Source organism: Ochlerotatus camptorhynchus, unplaced genomic scaffold (assembly GCF_037179485.1).
Source record: "Ochlerotatus camptorhynchus isolate MF236.1 unplaced genomic scaffold, CSIRO-AGI_Acam_v1.1 ptg000064l, whole genome shotgun sequence".
NCBI classification, from domain to species: Eukaryota; Metazoa; Arthropoda; class Insecta; order Diptera; family Culicidae; genus Ochlerotatus; species Ochlerotatus camptorhynchus.
In genome coordinates, this window is record NW_027040554.1 from 221,508 (window position 1) to 246,126 (window position 24,619).

Sequence of the window (24,619 nt, forward strand, 5' to 3'; positions counted from 1 at the left end):
TTTCAAGTTCCATAAAGTTCAAATAAAGTTCCGACAGAACTTTCAAGTTCCATAAAGTTCAAATAAAGTTCCGACAGAACTTTCAAGCCACATGAAGCAATCCGCACAAGTCTTTATTAGTAACAAAATGTAATGTACGTAAATATTAAATGATCAGTGGCCCGAATAAATCATAATTCTTATATTTATGCAGTGCATCAACATTCAATTAACACATAAAAAAAATAATTAAAAAGTAATTTCCTGGACTCGAACCCGTGTATTCGGCATGCGATCTACTAACGCTAACCACCCAAGTAACCAAAAGTTCTGATAAAAGGCCATTTGTGGCTTAAGCAGCTTAGTTGGTGATGGTCTTTAGAATTCTAAGCAGCCTCATTTTTAAGTCGTTATAAGAACTTGAAAGTTCCGGTATCATAATTAAAGAGCATTCTAAGCAGCTTCTGGCGGAACTCGAACGGAACTTTTAGAAAATAAATTAAAAAAGGTGCTTGTCCTCTACACCAATTCTATGTTTAGTTGGCACTGTTATGAAAGTTATTTCTAAAGGCAGGTATTTTATTTGAACTTTATGGAACTTGAAAGTTCTGTCGGAACTTTATTTGAACTTTATGGAACTTGAAAGTTCTGTCGGAACTTTATTTGAACTTTATGGAACTTGAAGGTTCTGTCGGAACTTTATTTGAACTTTATGGAACTTGAAGGTTTTGTTGGAACTTTATTTGAACTTTATGGAACTTGAAAGTTCTGTCGGAACTTTATTTGAACTTTATGGAACTTGAAAGTTCTGTCTGAACTTTATTTGAACTTTATGGAACTTGAAAGTTCTGTCGGAACTTAATTTGAACTTTATGGAACTTGAAGGTTCTGTCGGAACTTAATTTGAACTTTATTGAACTTGAAGGTTCTGTCGGAACTCTATTTGAACTTTATGGAACATGAAGGTTCGGTTGGAACTTTATTTGACCTTTATGAAACTTGAAAGTTCTGTCGGAACTTTATTTGAACTTTATGGAACTTGAAAGTTCTGTCCGAACTTTATTTGAACTTAACGGAACTTGAAAGTGATTTTAATCGTTGAATGCGGAACTTTTGGTTACTTGGGTATTCAAAAAGTTGCTGGAACGATTAAAGCCGAAGAGTTTCGTCCCATCAACATGTTGCACACATTAGAGAAAATTTTAGAACTTGTTGTTAAAGGCCAGCTTTTGGAGTATTTAAATAGTAATAGTTTGTTGATACCAGAACAATCGGGATATCGGGAAGGTCATTCTTGTGAAATCGCGTTGAATTTGGTATTAGTGAAGTGGAAAATAACTTGGAGTGTAAAGATACGATCACAGACAAACAGACATAACACTCGCAAGTTGTTCATCGAACAAGCATTTAACGGTCAATTTAAAAGTATCGTAGTTGGTAGCACCGCTACCTGTGGCGCGCATAGTCATTTCCCTTGAGTTTGACGTTTTCACACTACCGCCATCTGTTCAGCGTGCTACCCACCACAGTGTACTCAACAGATGGCGGTAATGTTTTAGCGACGATGTTTTACAGTGAGAAATATTCAATGTGTTATGTCTGTTTGTCTGTGATACGATTGTTGCTGTTTTTTTGGATCTTAAACGCGCTTTTGAAAAAATTTCTAGGCCCTTATTGTTAAGATCAATCAAGCGCTTTGGAATTACGAGTACTGCATGTAAATGGTTTGAAAGCTATTTGTCTGACAGAACTCAACGGACTGTTTTTAATGATTCTGTTTCCAGTCCCGTGGGGAATAACCTTGGAGTGCCCCAGGGAAGTGTATTAGGGCTCCTGTTATTTATTATGTATATTAATGACTTGCGACGTGTTTTACGATTTTGCGACATTAATATTTTTGCAGATGATACTGTGTTATTCATTGCAGCTAAGGATTTAGATGATGCCGTTTTACACTTGAATGAAGATTTGCGTTCTCTAAGTAGATGGTTGAAGTATAAGCAGTTAAAAATTAATACAAGTAAAACTAAATTTATGGTAATTTTGCGGAATCGAGTAAATGAGAACGTCTCTGTTGTAATTGATGATGAGACTATTGATCGCGTTCGGGAGATTAAATATCTTGGCGTGATTATTGATGACACACTTAAGTTCAACTCTCACATTGACAATGTCATCAAGAAAATTGCCAAGAAAAATGAACCATTACCATTCCATTTGTAGTATGTAATAAAATTCTGAGACCTCCACGTCTACGGTGAGCTAGTTTGAGCTTGGGTGAGCTTCGACATGACGATAACGTACTTGAATAACGTACGGTGGCCCACAATGCTTTCTCATGATGAGCAACTGTACCCAAACAGTGACAGTGTGGCTTCATCACTGCTACTCTGTCTAGAGCGCTCTTGCAGCCAGCCTTGGCAGCAAGCTGCTTGTGAAGCCTTTCGAACACGTCTGAAGTTCGAAAAAAATGCGGCAACAGCTTGATTCGTTTGGGACCAACTATGTGATGTCTTTGTTAGGAAATAGTTAAATTTCTTAGTTGTTTAACTATGTGCACTATTTGTACTATATGCCACAAAATTGCTGGAGTATGTCCCCGTCGAATGGCATATTGCATGACATGCGAAACTGCGCTAGATTAAGAAATAATAAGTGCGGGTTATGCTTAATAGGCAAAAAATGGGGTAGTTAACCCTAGTCCTACGTCAAAAACATTTTCAAAATATACACCATCAAAACGGCCACCACAATGGAACCAGGCACCACGAATTTTCAACTACACTTCATATGTGTGGGAGCTGTCTAGATGTTAGGGGGCTGAGTAAAACTTGTTGCTGAGCTACTCGCTTTTGCCGAAATTACCGAGATTCAACTAACAAAGCTAAGAGTGAGGCCTTTAATATATTTAACGGAATCAAAAACACAGACATACACACTTAGGGATCGTCCATTAATTATGTCACACTTTTAGGGGGAAGGAGGGTTTTGGAAACTGTGACAAGCCATACAAACAAAATTCAAGGTCCATACAAAAAATATACGAAAGGGGGGGGGGAGATTGAAAATGGGCCAAATTTGCATGACATAATTAATGGACGTTCCCTTATGTTGTTTCCCGAGATGGGAAACACCGTGCAGCTCGGCATGCTGGATCTCAGTAAAAATCTTGCCGAGATTCAGCTAACAAAGCTTGCCGAGATTCAGCTAACGGCAAGTTTTTCACTGAGATTCAGTAAAATAAAATGTCGAGCTGCTCGGTGGTTCCCATCTCGGCAGTTTCGCGTCATTCCGTAGAGGGCCCTTTGAAATATTACGCAACGCAAGAGGGGTGGAAGATGTTATGGCAACACGCCATGTAGTAGGTACAGGGAATGTGCATGCCCAACAAACAATTTGAGCTGAATAAAAGCTGAATAAGCCATTTTTCGACTGAAGAAGCACATTTTTGCCTGGATAAGCTCTTATTCAGCTTACAATGTTTGTTGGGTGATAAGGGGTAATCTAAAATCTGTTTTTTTGCAATACGTAATATAAAAAAAAAAACCCTAAAGGGTGTTATGTGTTATGAGAATTTTCTATCAATTTAGTTGAAATAATTTTGAATTTTAACCATTTTTTTATTGGAAATTTTAATCCAATAAAATCCATTCACCGTAAAATTAAAAAAAAAAGACACACTTGTCAAGTTGATCAAATTCCTGAGATTGAGTGCTTGGTAATAATAAGGATTTCCCTTAACCTTGATTCACCTTAAGAAAAACTGCATTAGACTTCTTGTGATCATATCTAGTCTAAACGGAACGCGAAGCTTTAGATAATAAATTTCACCTTGCCTTATCAGTTCGCCAAAAAAAAAGTCTGAAGGCCTTAAGTATAATCTTTAACAGACTGGAATTTACTTCACGATGATACTTAAATGACGTAGCATTTTTTCGATGTTTTAACACACCTCCTCCCCCTTCGTAGCGTTTGGTCACAAAGTCTCAAGCCCCGCTTAAAAAACCAACCTGTCTCAACAATCATGAAAATAATAGTACAATATAAATTCCAACAAAAAACAATAATAGATATGTATTTCGATAGTATAAACCCTGATGATGTGGGCGTCTATAGTGGAATATCTGTATAAAGAAAGAGAGAAGGATTAGTAATTTCCAATTAATCCCACTACCTTAATTGATTATCCTTGACAGATACGCGTATTTCGGCTACAACGTGCAGAATTCTTCAGTGTTTTGTACTAATAATCGACTCCGGTTGTCAAGTATTAGTACCACACAATGAAGATATCTGCACATTGTAGTCGAAATTCGCGTATCTTTAAATGGATCATATACCTTAACATTAATCAAACTCATTTTTGCAATTGGTGATAGCTTCATGGCTAAGTGAAATCACTAGAAACACATATTCCTACAACACAGCGTAGATTTGAAGCAACACCAACATTTTTTTTCTTTTTCCTCTTTTGGAAATTTCTGACTTATGCATTAGAATGACAGTTGACGCAAAGTAAAGTTTGCCTTCTTTACAAATTGGATCCTTGATAAATGTTCGTCATACACGAAGAACAATAAATATTAAAGGCCTTCTGCTCATTCCACGTTGGATAAGAAATGTTTTTTTAATCAATCACATATAATGGTGCAAAATGTTCAGCCAGCAGCGTTGGACGGAATAGGAGCTTTCAAATCAAATTCGAGTTTGATGGAGGTTGGGCTTTAAATTATTTACGTAATATCAATACAAATACATGTATACATGATCCCTCCTGGAATCGTCACAGAAAACCAAACCCATTTTGAACCGCATATCGATGCCACCTTGTCTGGGTTTTGCCGACAATCACCTTGACACAGTATCAAGTCAAATCAATCCGAGTTTGTTTCTTTTTGCACATTTTCAATCAAAATGGCAGTGCACCCGAGTGTAATTGATCACGGAAATGCCTCGAGTGATTGGGCTTCATCGACGACTCATTCATTTCGCTTATCAACGGTGCTCGACACCATCTACATGCCCCGATAAGCACCGTTCATTGCATTCGTCATCAACATATGATATGGCTCACCGATTGGGCAGTTGATTGCACCTGTATCATAATTGATTTCTTCTCTATGAAAAAAAAAAAAAAAACATATTTCTCGAAATGTGCTTTTTTTTTCTCGAGCCGATCTGCTGTTACACCATCAATTTTGCTAACAACTACTGAAAAATTGTTGCGCTACTTACGAGCTCTTCTTTCGCATCCATCTTTCTTCTAGAGAATCACCAAATCAAGAGTATATATGCAAACTCAATTCACTTCACTTTGCTGGCGTCATTAAACAACGGTTCCATATCATAAAGTTGAATTTATCCTTTCTATTGCATGAATCATCAGCTCACAATCTTCTCTCTGTCACAATGATTTTCCACTTCAAAAGAATTCGGCTTCCGAAAAAGAACGTCCCACTCGGGCCCAGATACGAAGGAAACTGGTGCCAAAACCTGCCGATTCGAAGCAGTAGCGCACCACCAGGCCATTATCGGTGGCTTTCGATATCTAAGGTGCTTATCAGTTCGATTGGACGTTATCAGCCGAATGATGACAACAACGACGGCATAGGTGACAATGGCGGAGAGTGAAGTGTGTACATCAGGTACATTCTTTTAAAATATAATCAATGGATATCCGGCTCAATACATTCTAAAGTACATAGCCGAAAACATTTTCAGTGAAAAGATTTCTAATTTATTTATCATCATCAATCCTCACTATAATCAGGCTGATGGACGTTAAGGGGTCGCCCAAAAAGTTCGATGTTTACGTAAAGTGGACTAGTGAATGAAATGTGTAATCGCTCAAACTATGGTTCTATTGGATCAAGTATTTTCAAAGTAGGTCAAAATGCCGGAGACGCCGGGTTCGATTGAGAAAATCCTCTTGACTTCCAATGGTAATAAAGTATCTCTGCAGAGGAACACTGCGCTTGCCACATCAATATAAGAATGCAAAAATGATTCCATCTTAACCAGGTGTCGATGCGCAACGGTTCTACAATGCATTGGCAAAAGCACGAATTGGGTTTACAGTGAACGGAAAGCAGATGAAGCGTGCTCCGCAGTTGAGACCGATAAGTGATCGCGTATGCGTTTTGATTCTTTTTTTTTGCCAGTAGATTCAGGGCAAACTTTTCATCGACGGGCCTGGTGTTGAGGTTTGCATCCATTTCATGCCTTTCGTGATGAAAATTACCCCAACAAACATTGCTCCCATGGATCACTCGCTGGTTATACTCGCACCAGGTCGTACCTATTCAAATATGTGTGTGTGTGTGTGTGTGTGTGTGTGTGTGTGTGTGTGTGTGTGTGTGTGTGTGTGTGTGTGTGTGTGTGTGTGTGTGTGTGTATGTGTGTGTGTGTGTGTGTGTGTGTGTGTGTGTGTGTGTGTGTGTGTGTGTGTGTGTGTGTATGTGTGTGTGTGTGTATGTGTGTGTGTGTGTATGTGTGTGTGTGTGTATGTGTGTGTGTGTGTGTGTGTGTGTGTGTGTGTGTATGTGTGTGTGTGTGTGTGTGTGTGTGTGTGTGTGTGTGTGTGTGTGTGTGTGTGTGTGTGTGTGTGTGTGTGTGTGTGTGTGTGTGTGTGTGTGTGTGTGTGTGTGTGTGTGTGTGTGTGTGTGTGTGTGTGTGTATGTGTGTGTGTGTGTGTGTGTGTGTGTGTGTGTGTGTGTGTGTGTGTGTGTGTGTGTGTGTGTGCGTGTGTGTGTGTGTGTGCGTGTGTGTCTGTGTGTGTGTGTGTGTGTGTGTGTGTGTGTGTGTGTGTGTGTGTGTGTGTGTGTGTGTGTGTGTGTGTGTGTGTGTGTGTGTGTGTGTGTGTGTGTATTCCCCCTAACCCCCACTGGCCGGCAGTGTTATTATGGAAGAACTCCCTCTACAATGTCACATTTATGGTCATTGTAGACAGCTTTAGTCCGGGAGTTAGAAGGTGATAGCTCTATTCATTCCGTGCTTCACCGGCAATTTCCTTCCGTAGACCGTACTTGGTTGGTTGGTTCTAATATGATTCCGCCTTTTTTGGTCGGTTTGAATTGCCATGGTGATCTGGGACGAGGCTCACGTCCAAAGTCACTGGTCCATCGAGCGCTCCGTTTGCGAAAGGAGAATGAAAGAAATACGAAAGGGATCAGTTTCAAGAAGTGACAGTTTCATCAGATTCCCCAACTAACCATACTCAAGCAAAGTAAGAATATACAAGCTATATTGCGACTATATGGTTACTTGTGTACTCGTATGGCCGTCAGAATGGTTCATCGGTTGCGAAGTGAAGTATTTCTGAAAGTGATGCGTAATATTTCTCAATGTTTTGAATTTATCCTAACGTTACCTCAATGTTATATCACAGACAAGCAGACACAACACATTGAACATTTATAATTGTAAACCCTACCGCCATCTGTCGTATATACTTTGATGGACAATACACTCAACAGATGGTTGTAGTGTGTAAACGTCAAACGCTAGGGAATTGATTATGTGCACCACAAATGGCAGTACTACCAACTAAGAAACATTTAAATTGACCGTTAAAAACGATTTTGATGAACGTTTTAAGAGTGTTATGTCTGCTTTTCTGTGATCATACCTTCACTATCGCAACTTCGGGTAATCTGCGAAAGTACTTGCATTTTTCTCAGGCACTTTTGATCTAACTGCAATTACTCTCTCATACTCGAAATGTGCCACGACCAAATTGGCACAACGACGCCCTATACGCTTTCTGAGCGAAGCGCAGGGAGGTCGTACCTATTCAAATATCCAGGAAAACTTGCATTGAAGGCCATTATGCCAGCATTCCCAGCTGAAATCTGCCAGCAAAAGTCAAAATCTGGTTCCACTCTTTCCGATCTGTGTGAAACTTGCAACATGTTTTCAGCATTAAGAATATGATTTTTCCACGATCACGAGATCAATTTGACTCAAGACTAATTTTTGAATAGTGCGTATGTGTTTTCACTTATGAATTTTTTCAAAAAAAAAATCGACTATGGTTTATATCATGTAATATATGCCGCGTATAGACTTTCATGACAATCTATGAGAATGAGCATTATTTGTATAATAAATTATAAGCACATCCATAGTCACACTTGTATGGTTTGTGTATAGTTGTTGTATAGTGCTCATAATTATTATACAAATAATGCTCATGCTCATAGTAGGTCACACAAGTGTATCCGCGACAATATGCTGTCTTGCAATGAGCAGTGCATAGTTTTTACTGGAAATCCTATATATGAGTACTCATTGCAAGACATTCTATATTACGTGGTATAGGCTGTAATGTGAACGGGGTATAAAACCGTTTATTGTATGAAGAGCTTTGAGTGGGTTGGTTATTTCCTTTAAATTCCATTATAATTGCTTATCTTTTGACAGATACGCGTATTTCGTCTACTAAAGGGTGATACGGTCAAAATTTGGTCAAGGGAAAACGCGTGTAAATCGGTGAAATCGTTTATTTAAAAAATCAAATTAAATTTCTTTTTCAAGTTAAATTAGTATAAAATTCAGGAAAAATATTCAGTTAGGCTTCCGCTTTTCCAAATCCGAATTGCGGGGCCTTACGCTTGACCCCTGCCATCAGATTTTGTACAGCCACCTTGTCCACCTTCTTCGCCGCAGAAAGCCAGTTTGCCTTGAACTGCTGCTCGCCCTTAGCAGTTTTTTTGGTCTTCTTTAGGTTCCGCTTGACAATAGCCCAGTATTTCTCAATTGGGCGGAGCTCTGGCGTGTTGGGAGGGTTCTTTTCCTTGGGCACCACCTGCACGTTGTTGGCGGCGTACCACTCCATGGCCTTTTTACCGTAATGGCAAGATGCCAAATCCAGCCAAAACAGTACGGAACAACCGTGTTTCTTCAGGAAAAGCAGCAGACGTTTATTCAAACACTCTTTCACGTAAATTTCTTGGTTGACAGTCCCGGAAGCTATGAAAATGCTGCTTTTCAAGCCACAGGTACAGATGGCTTGCCAAACCAGATATTTCTTTGCGAACTTTGACAGTTTCATGTGCTTGAAAACATCTGCTACCTTTCCCCTTCCTTTTGCCGTATAAAACTCCTGTCCAGGAAACTGCTTGTAGTCGGCTTTGACGTAGGTTTCGTCGTCCATTACCACGCAGTCAAACTTCGTCAGCATCGTCGTGTACAGCCTCCGGGATCGCGCTTTGGCCGTCGTATTTTGTTTATCATCGCGATTTGGAGTCACTACCTTCTTGTAAGTCGATAGTCCGGCTCGTTTTTTGGCTCGATGCACGGTTGTAGACGATACACCCAGCTTATTTGCGGCATCTCGGAGAGAGAGGTTAGGGTTTCGCTTCAAACTACCGGCAACTCTCTTTGTCGTCTCAGCGGCTTCCGGTTTTCGATTTCCCCCCGATCCAGACTTCCTGGCTGTCGACAAACGTTCCCCAAACACTTTAATTACATTTGTAACGGTTGATTTGGCAACTTTTAGCGATTTTGCCAACTTTGCGTGCGAGTAGCTCGGATTTTCGCGATGCGCGAGCAAAATTTTGATACGCTGCTCTTCTTGCTTGGACGGCATTTTGACAACTGAAGAGTGAATTCCAAAATCAAAATAGGAGCAACATTCTACACACACACACCTTCAAAATGAGGGGTGTTCAGGTTTTTTAAATGCAAAATTGAAAGAAATACGTCAAGTTGATATTGACCAAATTTGTGACCTTGACGAAATGAGCCACTTTGCATACTTAGGTTTTTTTTTTCTCCAAAATTTATCTAGACTATCATTTGAGAAGGGCCATACCTAGGGGAAGTACAACTTGGCCTGAAGTAATATTTGGTGTAAAAATTGCTCAAATTGGTAAAGATTTTGACTTCGGCTTTTCATGATAAAAACGGTACTGGGCGTTCCCCCAGCAGCAAATCTCTCCAAGTTGCAGGCATATGGCGAATCGAGCTTAATACGACCACGGAACCATCACTTTGGGACTCCGTTAACAGGGGCGGCGTAGTCAGTCGATTCCCGTTCCATCGGAGAATAGCACATTAGTTCGCAGACGATGAAGAATTCGTGGAAATTAATGACTATTCCACTGCACTGAGATCAGCTACCAAATAATGCCAAATTCATGAGAACAAGGAGCGGATTTTGGTCTGATTAATTTTCTTATTAAAAGTTGTATTAACATTGACGTTCCCCATTTAACGTCAGAAGTTTGATCTAATAACAAACTGAATTTGCACATACATTGATGCTTTAATTCGACTGTTTTCAATTAATTTAATAACATTCTTTATTATACGTCTATTAAATGTTTTCTAGCTCCATTATTAGATTTCATTGCATAGCTTTTCGATATTGTTGAATAAAGGTGGATACAAGCAGCATAATAGCACTATGCGTCCATGTTTCAATCGCATGCCTTGAAAATGCTTTATAAACGACGTATTAGATTCATTATTCCACAACACTGGTTCAGTCTAACAACAAGACGAAATCAGTAGAGTAGTGGTTACCATTTCCGCTTTCCAAGTATAAGGTCGGGAGTTCAATTCCAAGCTCAATATTTTGTAATTTGTGTTCTAAGCCTAATTATTTTAAATGGTAATCATCGGTCACATGACTCACGACAATTCCGGGTATAAATTTCATCGAAAAGAAAGAAATTTATACATATTGGGTTTATTTAGAAATTGCCATCTCTTCGTTTAAATTTATGCCCGGAGTTCATCTGCTGGAGTGCTAATTCTTGGCAATATAGCAAAATCGCCAAGGCACGGGTAACACCTGAACATCTTCCCAAAAGAGAATACAATAATGTCCATAAAATCACGATTCATCATTCAAGATTCCAACAGATTCAATTAGCTTAAAAACTTTTGAATACCGTAATCCGGGGACAAATTGATCACTATGTTACTTAAATATCTAAATAAAGTTGTTCAATAAACTTAATTGAAAATCTAATTGTATTTAAATCAGTAACTATGAGAGCTCCATCCACATGCATAATTTCTTATAATATTGGATGTTTTGTCAATTTTCAAGGAAATTTTTGAAATCTTGAATTTGAAAATATCGATATGGGTGAAATTGATCAACCTCTCAAATGGTTTCCCATTGTATTTCTAGTAATTGTTCTTATTAAATAGAAAAAAACCCTTGTGTGAAAAAGTTTTTTCAGCAGAAACGCCAAAAACAGATGTACAGTTGCGCCTAAATGTAGGCATTTCATTCAAAATCATCGGAAATTTTGCGAAAAACCCTGGATTTCTTGATATTTGAAACATTCTACCGCAATTTATTAAATAATTCGAATTCATTGACACTTATTTTGGTAAAAAAAAATGCTACTTGAATGGTAATGACATCAATCGGTGAAGTTGTTTGAACGCTTGTTTGGATGTTGATATTGTATGCCACTTAACGTCAGCTCTATAAAATTAAAAATTTTACAATAAAATATTTTTTTTTTGTTATGAAAAACACATCAAGGCAATCATTGGAGTCTCATTATGATATACTTTTAAGATTTCTCTTGGTATCTATCACCGACAATGTTATACGTGACAATTAAAAGTGCAACGCATAATGATCAATATGCCGCCGGATTACGGTACTTCGTGAAAAACCTGCAGTCTTGAAAGAATATTGAAATTTTAAACAGTTGGAGATCCTCAGAACTTGATCAACGTGAAGTCTTGGAAAATATCCAGAGAACTTTACTAATATCTTCGTTTATATGGAGATCTATTGAATATTTCCTGCTGTCTAGGAAGGATGTCTGAAAGAATATCCTGTAACTTATGCAACGTTTCCTGAACAACTACAAAACTCCCTTAAGTCCTCAACTTTTACGAAATTCCCTAAATTTATTGCAAATCCAATATTTTTCCAATCTCTCTTAAGCCTACGAAGATCTTTGAACATGTTTGCACTTCTGGACAGGCACCTATCATCTACAAATATTATTGAACATCTGGAAAGTTCCTTGAAATTTAACGAAGTTCCCAAAACCCTTAAGAAGTTCATAGAGCTTTTTCGAATTAAGATCTCTGACAAACTGCAACGAAGTTCTCTATTCGTGAAATTCTTAGAAGTTTATTGAACTATCCTTAGATCTTCTACAAAATTTCCTGAACTTTTTCAAAATTCCTTACACTTATATGAAGTTTTACGCAGCTTCTCAAAATGCTACAAAATTTGCAAAACTACTACAAAGTTTGCTGTACCGTATGCGTGATAATGTTTGCACCACCGTACAAATAAGGTTCCCGTTTCACCTGTGCATACAATGCCTTGGTTTTCTTTGCATGCATGTAACCTATAGCTCATACCGTAGTACACAGAAATTCAAAACAACCCAAAATTAAGTTCTTTTCACTCATCTCCCATGTTCCGTACGATAAGCCAAATTTGGGTAAACCGGCTCAAAGTAGTTTGCATTTAAGGACGGCAAAAAAAATCACCCATCGCTAAGTTATTTTCAATTTTTTCTACCCAAAATTAAGTTCAATTAACTCAAATTTGGGTATATCGCATATTACTCAATTTTGGCTTCTCGTACGGAACTAGACGGTTGAGTCGAATCTTTCGTTCTATTTTTGACAACAATAGCGAGAGAAAATGAAACGGGCTGAGGTCAAATAACTCAAATTTGAGTTTAAAAAACCCAAGCGGTGGGTAGTTTTGTTTTTCTGTGGCCGTGTATAAAAGAAAATGATACTTAGTTTGACAGTTGCACCATGACGAAGTGGCAGCGTATTCGTGATTTGCCCACGCGCAAATGTCGCAAAAAGACATTTCAATCGCCGTGGGAGTGTCCCGGTGGACCGTCAAAAGGGGTTTAGACCGAGAAAAGAAAGGACAACTATCCGCGAAGGTGACCACAGGTCGTCCGAGGTCAGCTCGGGTTCCGAGGGTTATCGCTGCTATCAAAAGGAAGATTCGGGTGAATCCAGTGCGTTCAATAAGGAAAATGGCAAAGGAACACGGCATCAGTGACTTTACGGCACGGAAGATCGTAAAGGAAAATTTCGAGGCGAAGTCGAGGGCACGGAAAAAACTCACATGATTACCAACCGCATCCGGGAGCTACGAGTCGAACGATGCAAGAAAATCTTGAACTTCCTTAAGTGAAAAAATCCGGTAATCCTGTTCACCGACGAGAGCATGTTTACCGTCGATCCCGTATCAAATTCCAGAACCGACCGGTATATTAGTTCTCTTCCGGTAAAAGACGTGGCCGACGACCACAAGAACGTGTATCTGACCAAGCATCCTGCTAGCGTTATGGTGTTTGGATTGGTGGCTTCCGATGGCAAAAAAATGGACCCAATGTTCATTCCAGAAAGCGACAAGGTCAACACGGAGGTCTACATTGGTATTTTAAGTAAGTATGTTCTTCCGTGGATCAAAGAACAGTCCGAAGCCAAATGTTGTATTTCAACAAGATAGGGCTCCGTGCCACACCTCGAACCGCACTCAGAAGTGGTTGCAGGAACATGTTCCGTTCTGGGCGAAGGATATGTGGCCGCCATCCAGTCCCGATCTTAATCCGCTGGATTACTCAATATGGCGCGTCATGAAGGCCAAGACCTGTTCTAAACGCCACCCGAGTGCAGCAAGCCTCAGACAAACATTGGCCCGTACCTGGAGAGAAATGGATCCAGACTACATTATTAGAACCTGCCGTGCATTCCGGAAGCGTGTGGAGGCCGTAATTGCAGCAAGTGGAAACTCGATCGACGATTAACATAGTTTAAGACTCTGAGAAACATCCCCCTTTGAAAAAATAAAAAAAAAACTCGAAAACGAAATTTTTTAGATTTTTCTTTAAATTTTGACATTGTTTAATGGTGCAAACATTATCACGCATACGGTACTTCTACAAAGTTTGTTGCACTCCTACGTTTCTCGTTGATTTTCCGCGAAGTTCCACGAACAAAATTTCTTGAATGTATACGTAATCTTCACAACTATTCCAAGTCCATGAGGCTTCAAAAAAAGGCCCTGAAAATATATAGAGGTTCCCGATGAATAATGAGCTTCCCTGAAATAAAATAATGTCCCCTTAACTTCTACGAAGCTTCTCAAACTTAAATAAATTTTTCACTTCTACGCAGCTTTCATAACTTTTCCAAGTTTCTTGTTTCTATGATTTTTTTCTGTAAATCTATGAAGTGCCCAGAATTACTTATGAGTTTCCTCAATGTCTACGATGTTCCCTGAACTTCTTAGAAGTCCTTGAAGTTTTACAACCTTACCAGAAGTTAAAGAAAAATCCCTGGGCTCATGGCCAATTTGTAGAGCCTGAAGACGTCTTATTATACCATCGATTAAGTATCGATATAATATAATTTCTTAAAATTGATTTTTTTCTAGTCTAGGCCATAAGGAAAGTAGTGAACATAAAGGACTTTAAATAAATTAACCACTTCATTCGAGCAGTTAAAATGACGTTTACTACCACTCGAACTCGAATTAGTTGGTCCAGTTTTGTGAAATCACTAGTAGAAAGTCAATTAGTAACCTCCAACATGACAAGCTTGACAAAATACCGGTGAATAAAAAAAAGAACTCCAAAAGTTTTGGAGGGAGCCTAGATAATTCTGGAGGAGGCCTGGTCCCCTTGGCACCCCCATTAGCTACGCTAATGTCAGAACTCAGTAAATTTTGAAATCAGACCCGAAAAAAGATTAAGAAGGTTCGATTTTTTCAACATTACAAGCTATTCAAATGTAATGCTTCCTTCTCTTGAATGTAAATGATTGTCCATGCTTGATCGTGAGTCATTAAATCACAAATGGCTAGAACATCGCCTTTCTTTAATAATTATTTTTTTATTTCTTAGAAAGGATGACTGTTGTTTGTAAATAAAGTCATAAGTTATAAGTTTGTCAATTTTATCAACAAGATATAGAAAAAAAATAATCAACAGACTTAATAATCGATTCCAAATTACAACGACACAATTCTTAAGCTGTTGATAATTAAATTTACATTTTCATGAATTGTACATAAAGGGGAAATGGATGTAATGTCAGCCTAAATTCCCCTAATTTGGGCCCATACATAAATTCAGCAATCGTACTAAATTTTCAACGGCGACCAAAAATATCCATAAGTACCGTCCCAATGACGCGTTCATCTAGATAAAATTGATAAATAGCTAATTTTTAGCGATGGGCCCAATCTTAGATCCATATGCCAAAATTAGAGCCATTTCCCTTACATGAATACATTATATATACCAGTAGAATTAAGCAAAATGCAATGTTTTGAACGCTATTGTGTAAATATAGTGAAAACAATATTAATATCTTCATATTTATCAACAAATGTACGCCTCTGTGAGCGCCTTGTTCATATTCTACTTGTGAAACATACCGTTTATTATTACTAATCAACAATCAATACGAAACTAGCGATTTTAAATTGGCTCACTACTTGACTAGCCTATTGGTCCCAAGCAAACGATTAACGTACCCCATTCTAGTAGAAATTCTAGTACTACACAATGTTTGTTTTGATTAGCTATGAAAGTTTGATAGATAAAACGAGGGGTTAGTGGATTTTCCTATGTTTCGAGGGGTGAATCGATTAGCTTGGGACCGAAGAGAGTACCAGAGCTGAACCAAAAAGTTGAGCACGTTTCTTCGGGACCTTCTAGTCTTAGAGTTACCTCTATGGTAGTATGGGAGACATTGAGCTTGACAACGACGTCTCGGATGGAGAGGTTAAGCTTCCAGGCTTCCTGGCGGTCGACAGGCGCTCCCCGAACACTTTTAAAACGTTTGCCACGGTCGATTTGGCCACATCCAGCAATTTTGCCAACTTGGCGTGTGAGAACGTCGGATTCTCATGCTGCGCGAGCAAATTTTTGACACGCTGCTCCACTTGCTTGGGCGTCATTTTGAAAACTGGAGAGCAAACGGTGAAAACTCATCACATAAAATGAGGGGTTCGTGGATTTTCCTATGTTTCGAGGGGTGCATGGATTAGCTTGGGACCGAAGACAGTACCAGAGCTGAGCCAACAAGTTAAGCAAGTTTATTCGGGACCTTCTGGTCTTAGAGTTACCTCTATGCTTGTACCGCTGTAGATGGAGAATCACTAGAATCTTATTATAATAGAAGGACTACACGGTAACCGCAAAATACCCAATAATGACTACCAAGTAAGCATTTTCGAGGGAAACTGGGACTGCCCATAAAATGAGTAAAGTTTTACCCATTTATGAGTAATTTCAACTACAAAAATAAGTAGTAAGTATTCATTTTTGAGTAACAAATACTCATAAATGGGTAATATGTTTACTCAGGGTAGTCCCAGTCTCCCTCGAAAATGCTTACTAAAGTAGAGTCTTTTATAGTCATTATTGGGTATTTTACGGTTACCGTGTAGAGGCCTCCCTTATCTCAGTCGGTAAAGGCGCAGCTACAAATCAAGACCCTGGTGCAGGCGGCTGGGTTCGATTCCCGGTCCGGTCTAGGAATTTTTCTGGTTGACAAATATCTCGACTTCCCTGGGCACATAATATGATTGCACTTGCCACACAATTATACTAATGCAAAAATGGTACAGGCATCGAAAGCTTTCTATTAAAAACTGTGGAAGTGCAGCTAGAACACTAAGTAGAGAGCACGCAATAAGATAGTATGTAATAAGCAATAAGCTTAAAATGGAAAGAAGAAGCGCTTATTTTCGAGGAAATACCTATTCCATAAACATTATTTTTACAATTTCTCAAAAATGGCTACTAGACTGATGCAAATTTTGACATTTTCGCTCCACAGTGCTCAAACGGTTCCAAATCGGGTCCTGATTAGTCTCCCAAAATTTGAACTCATTTGAAAAGAAACTGACTTGGCACAAACCATTTGAAGTTTATATGGAAATTACTATGGGAAATCCAAACTTTGTGTTCATTGTCTTCTTACCTTTTTCCATATTACACTGTTCAAAAATTCAAAAGCTATACTTGTGGAAAAATTTTTCAGCTTCAACTTAGCAGAATATAGTTGTTAAGCCAAACGTCAAATTAAATAGTTATTGATTGTTAAAGAGATTGATAATCTTATGGCATGATCAAGCAGCTGTTTTGTGAGCAACACTGTATCTTGCAGTGTGACAGCCATGATTTTTGTGCTCTATTCCAAGCGCCAGAAACACCAATGTTGTCTGCTGAACAGTTGATTGAGCATAATCGTAAGACATTAGTGGATTGAATTATTGATAACTTTTGATGCTTACATTATATTGAAAAGTGGCTCAGGACAAAGTTGTAGCTGAGAAAGTTTCCTACGAGCTCAGTTATCATTTTTTAAAGCAGAGCGATATGATAAATTATTAGATGGATATGAACAAAACATTTGGTTTTCCTATAGTAATTTCCATATAAACTTCAAATGGTTTGTGCCAAGTCAGTTTCTTATCGAATGAGTTCAAATTTTTGGAGACTAATCAGGACCCGATTTGGAACCGTTTGAGCACTATGGAGCGAAAATGTCAAAATTTGCATCAGTCTAATGGCCACGTTTAGGATGTTGGTTACCAAGATCGTTTTGATTTTTTATAACCTAATTTTTTTTTAACTTTTTCTCAGATGCGAGCTCAGATGAGAGTCACTCTTACTCATTCGTATAAGCAGTTGATATTGAAAACGTTTTTTAAGTAGGAATTTCATTAAAATTCTTGAATTTGATTCATGAAGTATTTATAGAGCTCATTTGCAGTTTGAATTCGTAGAAACTTTCCGTATAATAACACTTTTGTATGTGCTCCAGAGCCAGAGCTGGTAAATAACGGGTGTTCAATAAAAAATGAGATTTTTTTCAGTCATAAAGCTAGTAAAAAAAATTCAACGAGTTCAGTATTTTATATTAAAAACATAATGTTTATTCTTCAAAAAAAAAAACGTCTATGAATATTGGAGCAGGGGAAAAAATGAAACTACAATGTGTTGTTGGTCAGCCGTACGATGCAACTTAGTCGCGATGCTCTCACAAGAGCGCTGGATGGCACTGAAATCATTCCCATTTTTTAATGGAACACCCGTTATTACGGCCGTTATGTGACAATAAGAAAACATGTTCTCTCACTATCACGAGACGAAAATACCTATCATGAGCTTTCTTGTCATTTTCCAATGTTCATGCACTCATGAGAATAATTTCCATACGGTTTTGGCATCTACATTTCCAGCTAATATAGATTAATTTTGGCAAACAACAGTATGTAATCTGTTGAGTGAATATATTCTTAGTGTTTTGGAGATCGATAAAGAAGTAAAACAAACTTCCTAAATATGTCGATAATGAAGAGCAGTTCGTTTAATAAACATTGTAAAATTTTGCTTTTCTAACAATAGTTTTCTTAAATCAACTACAGCATAGTTGTATTTTGAAGTTTGACGTTTGTTCATCTGCTGAAAAATATAGTTGAGCCCACCGAGGAGCCAACTATGGACTATATTTGTTGCCCTCTGTATATAGTCAAATCAACTATAGTTTCGGCTTATCTCTAAAACAATTGAACAATATAGTTATTTTGACCGGAAAAATAATTGCGACTGCTGTAATTTGTTCTCCGTGGAGAGTGAGTCACTTTTACTCATTCGTAAGGAGAAATTTCTAAAAGCGTAGGATATACAGAGTATACTCATGCGCTGAGTGTTCTACGCTTTTAGAAATTCCCCATAAGAATGAGCAAAAGTGACTTCAAACTGAGTAAAAGTGAAACATTCTCTGAGCTAGTTTCGTTTTCACTGTTTCGACTAGATGGGAGGTTGCTGTCTTTAGTAAAGTTCGAGGTAAAGTTATTCAGATCGATAAAACCCACTTAAAAAAATTCCACACGTTTGATCGAAGTGTTTAAACACTTGATTTTTTGAATGCACAATCAAATTTACTTTAAGTGTATTTCACCTTGGTTCAAAATGTTATACACGTTAATTTCTAGTGTTTCAAACTTTGAAATGTTGAAAATCTTTCACTATCTAGTCATGTGTATTGCACATTGAATCACACTACTGTTTAAAACAGATGGACTTAAAGTGTTTTACATTTCAATGCGATGTGAATTGCTTGCTAAGAAAGGTAAACATCTAAAACAAGAGTTGTGACTTTATCCTATCAACCCGCCTCATATATATGAGAACAACCGTGGCACAGTGGGATCGAACGAAGATTCCGGCAGCAGCACACCCCAACAGTCCATGATCGAATCCCAAATCAGACCCATTAAAAAGATATGTGTAAGCTCTTGGCCCCTGGCAGTTTTGTTTATATATTTGTCGATTCATTGTTAGGGTCGGCAAAGCAGAAGTCGATAAAGTAGAATATTGTAGAATATTGAACTATGATGTGCAAAGCTAATGATATCACCATATGAGGCACATAGAATCCAAGTGTGTCACATTTCAAATCCATAGTGTTCAGGCATGGTTCATAGCATAAGAGATTCACACATGAAATAGATGTGATTCACAATAAGCGCAAAATTAAGTGAGACACATGATGATGACGTGTAGAATTTTTTGAGTGCCTATTGGTAAATCAATGTTAGCCCACGTAGAGAATAGAAACACTATGAAAGTGACAGTTGCAGATGCTAAGTTTCAAATAACAGGCTTAAAGTTGTCATTCACAGCAAAAAAAAATGTAATAACGATCAACGTAATTCAAGCTGATGTATGAAATAATGCTGTAATAGCAAAAAGCAGATACAATATTACATCAATGGATGTAATTTTGTTCGCAAAATCGATGTACATCGTACAATGTTACACAACCGATGGAAACTCAGCAGTTTCGATGTAATATTCAACAACTTTTTTTGCTGTGTTGTATACGATAGATGAGGAAGTTGATAGTTCCGTTGGAGAACGGCAGTGTGAAAATAATATATAGAGAGTAGAAAGCGAGCAAGGACAACTTTGAGGAAGGTACGAATCGGGTTGATCATCTCTTCTACAATTTCCATTGGGGATCATTTGATACGTTTACTTTTTTGTGATACACACTTATTGTCATTGTTGAGGACAAACTCGACGATCATCATAGATGTATATTGTCTAGCATGGAATGGGATCTTTGATCCTGGTGACGTTGAGGCTGCAGCGCATTCCGCACTGTCTTGGTATATGTCATTGACAGACACGTCCCGAAAAGAACTCACCGTCCCTGGCAGACGAGAGAGCTACGCAGGTTGAAGTCAATCAAGAGTGAAGATTTACGAAGTATCACACGCTTCCTCTGAAACTTCATTATGTGATGCTTTTCAAGTTTCCAACGAGGCATCCAGCGCAAACTTAAGCTACCCCGAGATCCTTTGGAACTACGTGAACGAGCAACGCAGGGAGCTCGGCCTTCCATCGTCTGTGGAATTCAACGGAGAAGTTGCTGCCGCCTTTTTTCTAGTGTATTCACTAACGAGATACTAAGTGACGACCATATTATCCTGGCTGCCAGGAACGTCCCAGTAAATGGTCAAAAGCTGAGTGCAATTGATGTTAACGCTGAGATGATTTCCAAGCCCGCGACTCTGCTCAAGTGATCCTTCAATCCTGGACCTGATGAAGTTCCATCGATCTGCACTTAAGCCAGGCATGAACCTACGGAAATTTAGTCGTGGCCTATGCTGACTTCGTTTCTATTGCTATCGGCTTCTGATGACATTGACATCTGAGGTCCATTTGTGAGGCCACCAGCCACAAGTTATATACCGCAGGCAGCGGTTGATGAGACCTGCAGCTTTTGAGTGTTCTCCACTGGTGCTGCACCGATTCCACATTTTAATCGAAGTTTCGAATTTTGGTACGTTGACCAATCTGATTTGATCTCCGCTTTTGTGTAAATGTCATATTATCACCGACCTTATTACCATCACCTTAGTGTGTGACATCAGGTGTACGCTCCTTTGTGTTTTCGTTACCAATGCAGTTAATTTGACACGTTTGTTGCATTTTCGTATGTCTCACTCGTTCATTGTGTTATGGAAAGAAAGTTAAGGTTAGATACTATTAGTGGACATGTTTTGTAACCCATTTATTGTGTCTGTTTACTTGTTTATTCGTTGTGCGCAATTAGAGAGAGGATCAGACAGAATGTGGAAAAGAAATTTATTAGACTAGAAGAGATCAAGACAATCTAACAAAACTTGCTACGAGTGGTGAAATGGGATCGGATGTGGAAGAAAAATCTATTAGACTAAAAGATATCAAAGTATAACAGGGCTAATATTACTTGCAACGTTGCAACAAGTGGTAAAAAGTATTGACTTGTTAGTATGAAAATAACTAAGGGTGACAGTGATGACACATTAAATGAGGCACCACTAACAGGTGTGGATAGTTGTTAGCTTTGGGATCCTGTTAGTGTTAGAGTGATGTTAGTATAGACCCGTAGTGAGCACTTCCGGTCCCCCCGACCACAGTGGCAGGCAGTTGTTGTTATTTCATGCGACTCTGTTGCTGCAACCAGGTCGGAGGTGTGACCCACCAAGAATCTTAAAAGGACTAAAAACATATTTCACAATATTGTATATGAATTACATATTATTCTTGCTGAACCACCGTCAAACCCACTATCCAGAGGCAGCGATGGATGTAATGTCGGCCTAAATGCCCCTTATTTGGGCCCATACATCGACATTCAGCAATCGACTAATTTTTCAATAGCGACCAAACATAGCCATTAGTACCGTCTCAATGACGCGTTCATCTAGATAAATTTGATAAATAGCTGATTTTTAGCGATGGGCCCAATGTTAGATCTATAGGCCAACATTAGAGCCATTTCTTGTACCTACGATGTGTTGAAACAGTTCTATCGATTGTACCGCACTCAAGCCGTTATCTGAAGGGAGGCATATAGTCGTAGGTTTGGAAATTGCAGCTTTTGTTACCTCTACCACTATATGTACTCCTGTCGGCATTTGACTTCTGATTACTTGCTGTGATTAACTTGACTAGATAGAACGCTGCTGTCTTTGGAAAAGTTGTTCAAATTCCGAATCGTTTGTTACGTTTCAACTGGAATTATGCTTCTGTCTTCAACTTTCATTTTATTTGCCGTTACTTGGGAAATGGACTACACAAAGAACTTTTTTTTGTCAGCCTTCGTTCGAACCATGCCAAAAACATGTTGTAAGGTTCGCTCAAAAACAATAATTATGGTTTAAACAAATGTATACGGCCCAAACAATTTAAAAGAAAATATGGCTGAATGGCCACGGAGGGGAGTGTGGGTCTAAATCTCTGCCCTCCCCCCAAACTGTTCACGTGGAATGTGGATAGCCTTTTAGAACTAAGTTGATTCGTGTTACATAAGCTGAAAAAGTTTTTGTTACCTATCAAAAACCAATCAAACCATCAAATTGTACTTGAAAATGCGCTCAAATGAGTTTTTATATGATGAGATACAATAAAAAGTTGACCAAAATGTCTTATACCTAATGCGAAAATTTGTGGTGGAGCGTGTTACCTCGTTGGCGCGTTTGACATGATTTGCCCATTCCTATCTATCGGTAATTTAATTAAATAACGACTTAACAAGCCAAACACTTCTCCACTTACTATAATCTTAGCTGGGGATCGATTTCGAAAGCACACTAACAACAGTTTATCGTATTTAACAGTTTCCTTTATTGAGCTACATTTACCGAGCTTAATTACGGTATACTTTTTTGTTTCTATAGTCATGAGAACATTAGCAGATTTCTTCTTCACTTTTTGCGTAATAAAATTTACTGGGCTGACTACGGAGAAATGCAGTTACCAACATCTAAATGTGGAACCAAAAAATCGAACATCTTAGCACAGTTAAACGAACCTAAAATTCTGCTTGTCCCGAAATACCTACAATGTTGGAGCATTCGATTTTGTACTTCTACTTAAACGGAATAGTTTTGTCTTTTAGATGTGATGCTTTGCATTCCGAGGCGCTTATTCCGTTTTCTTTGCTTTGGCCTTTGTAGCTTTCTTTGGGGTAGTTCTACCGGTGGATTTCTTCTTCTTATCTGAGTTCCAGTAGTACAGCAGTTGGCTCACAATGACAGCATTGGCGAACGATGAGCACCCATAGGTTATGACCATCATCTGATCACCAGTTTCCTGGATCGAAGTGAAGATTCGTGCCAACGATCCCGCCATAAGCATGAAGCATGTCACTGCCGACAGCTGACCAGTGCCTCCGTTCTTGTAATTTGTAAACGCTTGCGACAGTTTTCCCAGCAGCAGAATAGGAACGTTGAATCCTTGAGCAATCAGAAGATAGTTCAGAGGCGTAAACCCTCCCATCAGAACATACGTCACAGCTGAATATACGGTGCCGAATGCCACAGCTTTAAGCGGAGCTCCACCAAAGTGCAACACTAATAAGGCAATAATTGCCGTTTGAAGGGCCAAGAACGAGGTGTCTCCCCAGGCACTGAACGGGAATCCACTCACATAGCTATATGCCATGTGGATCGTAATTGCGAACAGATCCAGACAAACACTGAAGAGGTTGATTCCCTGGGCCGATTTGTTGGCCAGAATTTTGGTAATCTGAGGAACTTTAACCAGCACCGAACCGGCAATAATTCCCAATCCCAAACCCTTGCTCAGGAGAGCTTTGAAGCAGTCCGCTGATAAGGGAAAAGAAAACAGAATTGATCAAACTGGTTAGATTTTATCGACACCACACATCACGCTCTGCTAATCGCCCTAAAAATAAATCCCCTTACCATCGAAGAAGTCAAAGTCTACGAAGTAATTGTCGTAACATTTTTCGTTCATCAGAAGTAGCATAAACTGCTTGGCGTAGTCCGTCGTCATGATTATGCGGCTTTTCACCTGATCTTGTCCTGGATTTACAGAGAAGCATAATTAGTAAACCCATTTACTACGAACTGAGAATACCAAATAAACTATTATTTTTATGTCTTCTACTTACGGCCTGCAAATAATACAAGGGAAAGTAAGGATTCGGGAATTTATTCTGCTGCTGCTGGAACCGGGGAAAACTGACGATGAATCTTACGATAATCTGCGTTCAAAGAACAAGACGTGTCAGTGTCACACAGCAGCAACTTGCCACTCGTGGATGACAGTTCTTTCTCGTTGCGTTTGCGTTGGCCGGGTTCAATGTGATAGAGTACAAGTGAGGCAATGTGGATTTTGTCATCTCTTTCTTTCTTGAGCCGTTCTAACAAGCAAGGAGTGACGTCACATTGGGTGTTGCAGTAGAACACCCAGAGGAGAGTATGAGATAATAAATTCTCATTGTTGGACCTGTCCGCTGATACATTGAATCGATTCGGTTGTAAACAAACCGACCGAGAGCGGCGGTCATAGAGGACAGTGGATCGCGTTCTCAATGTAGGATGATAAAGAATTTATGGAGAACTTTGAGATTGGGGTGTAATTGCTTATGTAAACCAACAAACTATACCAAATGATAGAGGAACTATTCCTCTACCTGTTTGTGTTATTAGTTTGATTGAGTTGAGTTAGATTAAGCTTTAACTCGCGAGAAATCGGCAAATGACGTGTTTGTTTACAAAAACAAGTACGCCCTAATCTAGAAGTTCTCCGGATTTTAGTCGCATAGGAACGAGGGGAGCCAACGGAGGGATCGTTAACTT

General features: G+C 38.8%; 2 protein-coding genes across 4 annotated transcripts in view; both read right to left on the reverse strand.

Annotated features, from left to right (window-relative positions):
- The window catches only part of LOC135697005 (unconventional myosin-VIIa-like), a 47,903-nt gene extending 42,566 nt beyond the window's left edge, over nucleotides 1–5,337 (reverse strand). For all 3 annotated transcript variants that reach the window (XM_065216547.1, XM_065216549.1, XM_065216550.1), the window contains exon 1: nucleotides 5,215–5,337. In XM_065216547.1, coding sequence (XP_065072619.1) covers nucleotides 5,215–5,235 — 21 coding nt within the window. In that variant the 5' untranslated portion in view covers nucleotides 5,236–5,337. The remainder of the gene's footprint in view (nucleotides 1–5,214) is intronic.
- Nucleotides 5,338–22,648: 17,311 nt separating this feature from the next.
- LOC135696966 (mannose-P-dolichol utilization defect 1 protein homolog) lies at nucleotides 22,649–24,027 on the reverse strand. The gene is made up of 3 exons (XM_065216508.1): nucleotides 23,929–24,027; nucleotides 23,720–23,839; nucleotides 22,649–23,620 (listed from the first exon to the last, which is right to left on the reverse strand). The coding sequence occupies exons 2-3, from the start codon at nucleotides 23,808–23,810 to the stop codon at nucleotides 22,938–22,940; spliced, it is 774 nt and encodes a 257-aa protein (XP_065072580.1). The 5' UTR covers nucleotides 23,811–23,839; nucleotides 23,929–24,027; the 3' UTR covers nucleotides 22,649–22,937.
- Between the last annotated feature and the right edge of the window lie 592 nt (nucleotides 24,028–24,619).

What these genes read in the sequence shown, in the direction of transcription:
- LOC135696966 (XM_065216508.1), bottom strand. Translation starts at nt 23,810, where the DNA reads ATGACGACGGACTACGCCAAGCAGTTTATGCTACTTCTGATGAACGAA. An exon ending in AGACTTTGACTTCTTCGATG is followed by an intron (nt 23,621 to 23,719) that starts GTAAGGGGATTT and finishes TTCCCTTATCAG; the next exon opens with CGGACTGCTTCAAAGCTCTC.